The 10,918-nt window shown below is 44.1% G+C and overlaps 1 protein-coding gene across 1 annotated transcript in view; it reads left to right on the top strand.

Annotated features, from left to right (window-relative positions):
* The first annotated feature begins 986 nt into the window (after positions 1-986).
* The window catches only part of LOC126293755 (synaptic vesicle glycoprotein 2B-like), a 157,184-nt gene continuing 147,252 nt past the window's right edge, over positions 987-10,918 (top strand). The window contains exons 1-2 of the mRNA XM_049987106.1: positions 987-1,061; positions 9,671-9,775. Of these exons, the coding sequence (XP_049843063.1) occupies positions 1,052-1,061; positions 9,671-9,775 (115 nt within the window). The 5' untranslated portion in view covers positions 987-1,051. The remainder of the gene's footprint in view (positions 1,062-9,670; positions 9,776-10,918) is intronic.

Here is a 10,918-nt window from a genome sequence, read left to right as displayed (position 1 = left end):
ACCCAGGTTCGTCATCGAGTACACCATCGCAGGCGCTCCTGTCTGTGACGCAGCGTCGAGGGTAACCGCAGTCACGGTCTCCGAGCTGATAGTCCGTGCTGCTGCAAACGTCGTCGAACTGCTCATGCAGATGGTTGCTATCTTGCAAACGTCCCCATCTGTTGACCCAGGGATCGAGACGTGGCTGCACGATCCGTTACAACCATGCGGATAAGATGCCTGTCATCTCGAGTGCTAGTGATCCGAGACCGTTGGAATCCAGCACGGTGTTCCGTATTACCTTCCTGAACCCACCGATTCCATATTCTGCCAACAGTCATTGGATCTGGACTAACGCGAGCAGCAATGTCGCGATACGATAAACTGCAATCGCGATAGGCTACAATCCGACCTTTACCAAAGTCGGAAACGTGATGGTAACATTTCTCCTCCTTACACGAGGCATCACAACAACGTTTCACCAGGCAACGCCGGCCAACAGCTGTTTGTGTATGAGAAATCTGTTGGAACCTTTCCTCATGCCAGCACGTTGTAGGTGTCGCCACCGGCGCCAACCTCGTGTGAATGCTCTGAAAAGGTAATCATTTGCATATGGCAGCATCTTCTTCCTGTTGGTTAAATTTGGCGCCTGTAGCACGTCATCTTCGTGGTGTAGCAATTTTAGTGGCCAGATGGAGATCTGACAAATAATTGAGAACTTTGGGTTTAAGTGCTACTCTGAGATGAAGACGTTGGCAAGTAAGGGGAATTCGTGGCGGACCACATCGAAACCAGTCAGGCGAGTAATGAAATTAAAAATAAATTAAATATGCCAAGTCGATTGTTGTGACGAAACGACTTCTGAACGTCGTCTTGCCGTGATTATACGCGCGAAAGGGCGAAAACACTTGTGCTGACTTTGTGGCGTATGCAGCAAAGTGGCTGCATTCTTTTATCTCAGGATCTGACTGTCATCGCCCTCGACAGATAAGGCCGGCCTGGTGACGGCAGGACAAAGGGACTCCCGTTTGCCCTCTGTCCCGGCGGCACTCTGCGACGGCGGCGGGCAAGCATGGATGCGGGTAAGTAGCAGAGCAAGAAAACTCTTCACGTCCCCGTGTTCTGACGGCGCTCCTGCGGCAACCCGCAGCTATGGCCAGTGTTCTTGTTGTCGTCTTCTGTCCTTAGAGCTCTCCACGCTACTCTATCAGTTGGAACCACTTCCGCACAGCCACTGCAACATCCACATCTACGCCTTTGTGACTTATCTCCAATTCACAGTGAAGTGCATGGCAGAGGGTTCATCGAAACACCTCCAGATTATTTCTCTACCGCTCTACTCTCTAACAGCGTGCGGGAAAACAGATACTTAAGTCTTTCAGTGCCAGCAATGATTTTTTTGTCCGTCTGTCTGTTCGGCTGTTTAGCCCCTTTCATCTCGTTTACCTACAATCGATGTACAGTGACGGAAAAAAATTACAACACCAAAAAATAGGTAATGTAGAACAATGAAATTTTGGGAATAGATTTGGCTATGTAACGCATTTCAGTGGTTAACATTGCAAGATCGCAGGTAAATTTAAGCCCATTATGTTGTTGTTGTTGTTGTGGTCTTCAGCCCAGAGACTAGTTTGATGCAGCTCTCTGTGCTTCCCTGTCCTGCGGAAGTTTCTTCATCACCGAGTAACTAGTGCAACCTACATCCTTCTGAATCTGCTTAGTGTATTCATCTTGCTCTCCCTCTACGATTTTTACCCTCCACGCTGCCGTCCAATACTAAATTGGTGATCCCTTGATGCCTCAGAACATGTCCTACCAACCGATCCCTTCTTCTAGTCAAGTTGTGCCACAAATTTCTCTTCTCCCCAATTCTATTCAGTACCTCCTCATTACTTACGTGATCTACCCATCTAATATTCAACATTCTTCTGCAGCACCACATTTCGAAAGCTTCAATTCTCTTCTTGTCTAAATTATTTACCGTCCATGTTTCACTTCCATACATGTCTACACTGTATACAAATACTTTCAGGAAAGACTCCCTGACAAATCTATTCTCGATGTTAAAAAAATTTCTCTTCTTCAGAAACACTCTCCATGCTATTGCCAGTCTAAATTTTGACCCTCTTTACTTCGACCATCATCAGTTATACTACCGGCCATTAAAGTTGCTACAGCACGAAGATGACGTGCTACAAACGCGAAATTTAACTGACAGGAAGAAGATGCTGTAATATGCAGACAATTAGCTTTTCAGAGCATTCACACAAGCTTGGCGCCGATGGCGACACCTACAACGTGCCGACATGGGGAAAGTTTCCAACCGATTTCTCATACACAAACAGTAGTTGACCGGTGTTGGCTGGGAAACGTTGTTGTGATGTGTCGTGTAAAGAGGAGAAATGCGTACCATCACGTTTCTGATAAAGGTCGGATTGTAGCCTATCGCGATTGCGGTTTATCGCATCGCGACATTGCTGCTCTCGTTGGTCGAGATACAATGACTGTTAGCAGAATATGGAATCGGTGGGTTCAGGAGGGTAATACGGAACGCCGTGCTGGACCCCAACGGCCTCGTATCACTAGCAGTCGAGATGACAGGCATCTTATCCGCATGGCTGTAACGGATCGTGCAGCCACGTCTCGATCCCTGAGTCAACAGATGGGGACGTTCTGAAGACAACCATCTGCACGAACAGTTCGACGACGTTTGCAGCAGCATGGAGTATGAGCCCTGAGACCACGGCTGCGCTTATCCTGCATCACAGACAGGAGCGCCTGCGATGGTGTACTCGACGACGAACCTGTATGCACGAATGGCAAAACGTCATTTTTTCGGATGAATCCAGGTTATGTTTATATCATCATGATGGTCACATCCGTGTTTGGCTGGAAGCGTGTATTCGTCATCGCCATACTGGCGTATCACCTGGCGTGATGGCATGGGTTGCCATTGGTTACACGTCTCGGTTACCTCTTGTTCGCATTGACGGCAGTTTGAACAGTTGACGTTACATTTCAGATGTGTTACGACCCGTGGCTCTAGCCTTCATTCGATCCCTGTGAAACCATACATTTCAGCAGGATAATGCACCACCGCATATTTCAGGCCCTGTACCGACCTTTCTGGATATATAAAATGCCCTGGCCAGCACATTCTCCAGATCTCTCACCAACTGAAAGCGTCTGGTGAATGGTGACCGAGCAGCTGGCTCGTGACAATACGCCAGTCACTACTCTTGATGAACTGTGGTATCGTGTTGAAGCTGCATGGGCAGCTCTACTTGTACACACCATCCAAGCTCTGTTTGACTCAATGCCCAGGCCTATCAAACCCGTTATTACGGCCAGAGACGGTTGTTCTGGGTACTGATTTCTCAGGATCTATGCACCCAAATTGCGTGAAAATGTAATCACATGTCAGTTCTAGTATAGTATATTTGTCCAATGAATACCTGTTTACCATCTGCATTTCTTCTTGGTGTAGCAATTTTAATGGCCAGTAGCGTATTTTGCTCCCCAAACAGCAAAATTCATCTGCTACTTTAAGTGTCTCATTTCCTAACCTAACGCCCTCAGCATCACCTGCTTTAATTCGATTACATTCCATTACCCTCGTTTTGCTTTTGTTGATGTTCATCTTATTACATCCCATCAAGACACTGTCCATTCTATTAAACTGCTATTCCAGGTCCTTAAGCGCATGATATGGCATGAGAAATGCGAGATGCTAGTACATTAATAACCAGTGTAACTGCCAGAATCTTGAATGTAATCATTCAGATGTGCATGCATAGTGTTGTACAGGTGCTAAATGTCAGTTTGTGGGATGGAGTTCGATACCTACTGCACTTGGTCAGCCAATACAAGGACGGCTAATGATAGTTGTTGTGGATGATGCTGGAGTTGACCTTTATAGTTGCTGGCGGCGGAATACCCGCGCCACTATTTTCTGGTCACGTGTGTGGCGGACGCGAATCGATCCCTCGGTAGTCTCGACCTCTGTGGGGCTTGCGCTGGCACCTGGCGTCCATCCATTACGTTACAGCGACAGGTCGAGTTTGTGACAGTGAGATGTGAGAGAGCCAGATAGCCTGCAGACATGCCTGAGGTGCCCAAAAGGTTGCCAATCTGTTTCACTAACATCTCCAGTATAGCAACCGCAGTAGCACCGCTATTCTTTTTGGGCCCCAATGGACATGACACTTAGAAATTAGAACTATTCAGTTTCACTATCGTATGCCCATTCTGTGAAATTAAGATGTCGAGTTTTGTTGAGTTATGTGTTAGAAACTGTAAAAACTGAGTCTTACTGTGATTTAGCGTTAGTTTATTTTCTACAAGCCATGAACGTAGGTCATAAACTGCTGTATTTGAAAGCGAGCCAATGTTGCACACAACATCCTTTACTACCAAGCTAGTGTCATCAGCAAACAGAAATATTTTAGAATTACCTGTAATACTAGAGGACATATCATTTATATAAATAAGGAACAGGAGTGGCTCCAACACTGATCCCTGGGGCACCCCCCATTTGACGGTACTCCACTGAGACCCTACATAACAGCCATTCTCGACACTGTGAATAACGAGCTTTTGCTGTTAAGTAAGAGGTGAACCAATTGTGAGCTACTGCCTGTATTCTGTAGTGGTCCAACTTCTGGAGCAATATTTTGCATCAACACAATCAAACTTCTTAGTTGGATCAAAAAATCTGCCTATCGTTCGAAACCTTTTGTCTAACTCATCAAGTACCTCACAGACAAGAGAGAATATAGGAATCTCAGTTGTTAAACGACTTCTAAAGCCGAACTGTACATTTGATTCCAAATTATGTGATACAAAATGATCAATTATCCTTAAATACACAGCCATTTCCATAACTTTAGCAATCACTGATGGGATAGTAATAGGTCTAAAATTGTCTACGTTATCCCTTCTCCGTTTTTATAAAGCGGCATTACTGCTGAGTACTTTAATGGTTCAGGAAACGACCATTCCTAAAAGATGAATTACAAATATGGGTAAGTACATGGCTAACATGTGCAACACAGTACTTTAATATTCTGTTAGGCACTCCATCATATCCATGAGAGTCCTTAGTCTTCAGTGAGTTTATTGTTGTTTCGTTCTCCCCCTTGTCAGTATCACAGTATAATATTATTTATTAAATTTATGGAAAAACGCTACGAACTTATGTAACAACCCAACATATTAACAGTAAACACAGCACGTGCACATAACAGAGACTTCAGTCACCAATAAGATATTCTTCTGCCCTGTTTACAACAGTCTGCCAACACTGGGGTAACATTTCAATTCCGCGACTGTAGACATTTCGTAGTTTTGAGACGAAGAACTCGCCGAGAAATGTTCTGAGCCCATTTTCATCCAGGAAGGAGGGTCCTTGAAGGATGTCCGCTAGAGAGAGGTGAAAATCTGAGGGTGCAAGATCAGGCGAATAAGGTGGGTGAGAAATGACTTCCCAGCCCAGCTCTTGTACAGTGTTTTTTGTCAGTCTACTGAATGGAGTAGCATTACTTCACGCAGTATTACTGGTCATTGTTCTTGGACTAAGCCTACAAGACATCTCAGTTGTTGACCATAAATTTCAGAAGTGAGGGTTATACCTCGCGCGAGCTATTCCTGGTGCACCGAACCGTCGCTGTTGCACCAAATAGATAGCGTTTCTTCTTTTGTGGATGCACTCACATCTTTGTACGGCCAGTTGCTGCTTTGTTAGGGCTCAACCATTCCTTTCTTTTTCTTATGTGAGCTTAAACACACAGTAGCGATACAGGATAGGAACGGTCGGTGATGTTCACGAGCAAGCAGAGATACACACATGGCCATCTGCTGACTTTTGTGATTTTGTCTCAGAGCATCCGGATTTTTTGAACCTTCTTCATTGCACGCAAATGTCGCAAGATGGTGGAATGATCACAGTTCATCGCATCTGCTAGTTCCCTAGTACGCTGACGTGAATCATAGTTGACTGACGCGTTTAAACCATCGTTATGAGTCTTTCTGAACGTGGAGAGTCACTTATATCAAAAACGTCCTCCTTAAAACGAAGAAACCATTTTGTTGCCTTTTTCTGTCCAGTGGTGTTATCCCCAAACACGGCGCAAGTGTTTCTGGCTACCTAGGAGGTGGGAGCCTATAAAAAGCTAATTTAAAAGCGTAGATGAATCAGACTGTCCTAATGTTCTGAAAAAGTATTTTTGCAATGAAAATGCAGAAGTAGAAACAATTTTTCAAGCTTATATTTGTTTTTTTGGGAATACACGAAATGTTTACATTTAGAAAGCAAAGTATTTGGAGAATTCAGACCTTAGTATTATGGAATCTCATGAAGCTGTAAACTTACTAATTAGTAAAATTAGACAGAGAAAGGAAGATAGGGTTTTTGGTAGTGGTACTCATAAATTATTAGCCTCTGTTCTTGATTTAAATTTGAAATCTAGTGGTGAGAACAACTTCATTGAATTCTATGATTGTTTATATTCGTACTTAGGTAGTAAATTTGATAATAGTTTAAAGAGTTTAATCTCACTATGTCTAAAAATCATTGAATTCTATGATTGTTTATATTCTTACTTAGGTAGTAAATTTGATAATAGTTTAAAGAGTTTATTCCCACTATGCCTAAAAAGGGAATTGACATTGAGTGACATAGATGAAATTGTAGAATACCTTAAGCTGGACTGTAGTAATGAAGATGAATTATATGAGGAGTTTTGTAGTTCTCATGATGCAGTTAAATGTGCTGTCTCTTTAAATGGTAGTGTTAGCCAGAAATGGATACAGTTTTTTACAACTTTGAAATCAAATAATGTTAATTTTGGAAACTTCGGTAAGCTGGTTTGTTTTGTTATGAGTATACCAGGAAGTAATGCTCACACTGAGAGAGTATTTTCTTTTATGAATAATAAGTGGACTGATGTAAGGAACAGAAGTAGCACAAATCTGAACTACAAGTTGTAATGAATTTTCATTATTCGTGTAGTGAATTCTTTGAATTTGCTAAAAATAATGTAAAACTACTGGCTAAGGCAAAATCTGTTGCAAAATATATATAAGTAATTATGATGTGTAAATAAATAGTCTACTTTTACAAATACCGCTTTGATTTTTGGCGAAATTTTGCCGCGCTATTAATCTCCCTTATTTTTTGTCAAGGATATAAGAATCTCCCTTATTTTCGTTTAGAAAAGTTGGTGATCCTATTACCTCCGGTGCTGTCACTGCTCTATTGAACTCATACAGGAGAAAATGTAGGAAATTTTCCCTTTTTCCACACGTGTCAATCGATTTTCTAGCGTCCACAGCTGCACTCACTATCTCAAAATGAACAATAACAGTACGTAAATTCAAATAGCAATAGTGAACTAGGAAAAAAATGGTAGTCGATAAATAAACCCATAGCAACCGGAATACCAACGTGCAGGACAAAAACGCTACGAACGTATGGACCAAGAACAATAGAAGCAACTATGTATTGACAGAAGAAATAAAATGAAAGTGATACGGTGACTCACTCAAGACAGATGACGATGAATCATAATATCGTCAGACTAACTACAAATGAAAGAAATTACAAGCCGTTAGTTATACATGAAGCTTAAGTTAATACGGCTATTTGTTGCGTACATAAAGTAATCTCCTTACGTAGCTGACTGCTTTTAACCGTGCTGGAATTCGGTTCGATTGCTGGTGACAGCTTCAATGCAAACTTACACACTCGTCACTGGAACCGCCTCAGATGAAAATACGAGGGTCGTTCAACAAGTAATGCCCCACTTTTTTCTTTTTTTTTGTCAGAACATATTTATTGTTAAGAGTCAGAATTTGGTGACAATGTACACAAACTTGTCTTGTCCACGTGCTATTTTTCTACGTAGTCTCCACCACGGGGACAGCTGAAAATCTGTGCCCCTACCGGGACTCGAACCCAGGGTCTCCTGCTTACATGGCAGACACTCTGTCCATCTGTGCCACCGGGGACACACAGGATAGCGCGACTGCAGGGATTTATCTCTAGCACACCTTCATATATATATATCCCTCCCTGCAGTCGCGCTATCTTGTGTGTCCCCGGTGGCTCAGATGGACAGAGTGTCTGCCATGTAAGCAGGAGACCCTGGGTTCGAGTCCCACTAGGGGCACATATTTTCAACTGTCCCCGTTGACTTATATCAACGCCTGTATGCAGCTAAGGGTATTGATTACATTGTAATTTCTAGCCATGTTTTCACTGCATGACTGACACTCTCGTCATCTTCAAAGTGTGTTACTCGTAGAGAATCTCTGAGTGACCCAAAGGGATGGAAGTCCGAGGGTGCCAGGTCAGAACTGTAGTGTGGGTGAGGCAGTGATGTCCAATGAGCGTGGATCATCATGTATCTCTGTTTCTGTATTTCCCGAGGCTGTAACTTTCTTTACCATCTCCCGACTGTTCTCCTATCAATTACAGCACCGCCATACACTGCACATGAACGTTTATGGGTGTTCACCACGTTTTCTTTTTCTGCACACAAGAATTCAATAACAGCACTCTGCTCGTAAGGAGAGTCGTATGTAGACGGCATTTTGGCGCTGTAGTATGGTTCTGCCATCTGCCAGAACGGTTAGAAACCTCAGCGGCGCACAGAACAAACACATTAAATGTGAAGCACCAACAAGAACGTTTGTCTATGTATATTAATGGCTTTTTTTTTAAATGTGGAGAATTACTTATTGAACGACCCACGTACATTGTATGCTCGCAAAGTAACTGTACTAGATTTTAATTTCTTTTTACAAAAAGTGTATTTGAAAGAAATGCAGGATATTGATGAGACAGTTGTTGAGCACTTTTCCACAAGCCTTCTTTTTGCCCTCCTCCAAAGACTGCCCCCACCAGCGCCTTCCCACATTTCAGAACATATTTCCCCACTTGCTCGGCGGTCGAAAATTTGATACAACTCATGTGTGCCTGCAGGGAAGTGAAAAGATGACAGTCTTTAGGCGCCAAGTCAGTGGAATACCGAGACTGGTTCAAAACCTCGCAACCAAATGAAACCAAGAGCGCCTCGGTGGCTGAGGCTGTCTGAGGACGGATGTTGTCGTGGAGTTACCACGCTGTTCTCGTCAGCATTCCTCTCCCCCTGTCCTGAAAGCTCCTTCTTAGTGTTTTTAGGGTCTCGCAACTTCGTAGTGCATTGACAGATTGATAGTCACCGCCTGAGGCAAACGTTCGACCAAAATGATGCCTTCTCTGTGACGAAACACCAAGGCCATGCTGCGGTCGCAGGTTCGAATCCTGCCTCGGGCAGGGATGTGTGTGCTGTGCTTAGGTTAGTTAGGTTTAAATAGGTCTAAGTCTAGGGGACTGATGACCTCAGATGTTGAACCAAGGCCATGGCTGTTGTGGTGCTGCTGGCCAGTTCCTGCCGGACCAAACTGCTGAGGTCGTCAGTCCCTAGGCTTACACAGTCTAAGCTAACTTACGCTAAGAACAACACACACACACACACCCGTGCCCGAGGGAGGACTCGAACCTCCGACGGGAGGGGGAGGGGGGGGTAGCCGCTCGAACCGTGGCAAGGCACCTAAGACCACGCAGCTACACCGCACGGCTGTCTTTTGCGTCCCCGCGTTCATTCACACGGCTAGTTTACACGGCAGATATTTGGTTCTTCTGTTGCAGGCCAGGATACGGAGAGTGGGCAGAAGAAGGGCAGCCAAGTGAATGGCCTCACCAGCGCAGACGTCGCCGCCGCGACGCCCTTCGAAGTCGCCATCGGCCTCACAGGTCAGTGAAATACCCTTCGCTGGCGCCTTGCTTCCAGTTTGGAAGCCCGCTGACGCCTGTTATAATTACACCTAAGAGTCCGGTACTAATGTCCTGGCCGGCCGCGGTGGCCGAGCGGTTCTAGGCGCGCAGTCCGGAACCGTGCGACTGCTACGGGCGCAGGTTCGAATCCCGCCTCGGGCATGGATGTGTGTGATGTCCTTAGGTTAGGTTTAAGTAGTTCTAAGTTCTAGGGGACTGATGACCACAGCAGTTGAGTCCCATAGTGCTCAGAGCCATTTGAACCATTAATGTCCTGAAAACACTGCCCTGTCGCTGTAAGACTCACACTACACTCCATTGTTTCTTTTTATTCACTCACTGCACTACTTTTTCGGTTCCTTCTTTCGTCACTGATAAGAAATATATTATCAGTGACGAAAGAAGGAACCGAAAAAGTAGTGCAGTGAGTGAAGAAAAACAAACAGTGGAGTGGAGTGTGAGTCTTACAGCGACAGGGCAGTGTTTTCAGGACATCATATATATATACAATTCCCAAAGAAAGCAGGTGTTGACAGATTTGAAAATTACCGAACAATAAGTCAAAGCTGCAAAATACTAACGCGAATTCTTTACAGACGAATGGAAAAACTGGTAGGTGCCGATCTCGGGGAAGATCAGTTTGGCTTCCGTAGAAATGTTGGAACATGTGAGGCAATACTGACCCTACGACTTAGCTTAGAAGAAAGACTAAGGAAAGGCAAAGCTACGTTTCTAGCATTTGTAGACTTAGAGAAAGCTTTTGACAATGTTGACTACAATACTCTCTTTCAAATTCTGAAGGTGGCAGGGGTAAAATACAGGGAGCGAAAGGCTATTTACAATTTGTACAGAAACCAAGTGGCAGTTATAAGAGCCGAGGGGCATGAAAGGGAAGCAGTGGTTGGGAAAGGAGTGAGACAGGGTTGTAGCCTGTCCCCGATGTTATTCAATCTGTATATTGAGCAAGCAGTGAAGGAAACAAAAGAAAAAATTGGAGCAGGTATTAAAATCCATGGAGAAGAAATAAAAACTTTGAGCTTCGCCGGTAACAATGTAATTGTGTCAGAGACGGCAAAAGACTTGGAAGAACAGTTGAACGGAATGGATAGTGTCTTGAAAGGA

This window comes from Schistocerca gregaria, chromosome 10, assembly GCF_023897955.1.
Source record: "Schistocerca gregaria isolate iqSchGreg1 chromosome 10, iqSchGreg1.2, whole genome shotgun sequence".
Classification (NCBI taxonomy): Eukaryota; Metazoa; Arthropoda; class Insecta; order Orthoptera; family Acrididae; genus Schistocerca; species Schistocerca gregaria.
This window is presented reverse-complemented; position numbering and strand designations above follow the sequence as displayed.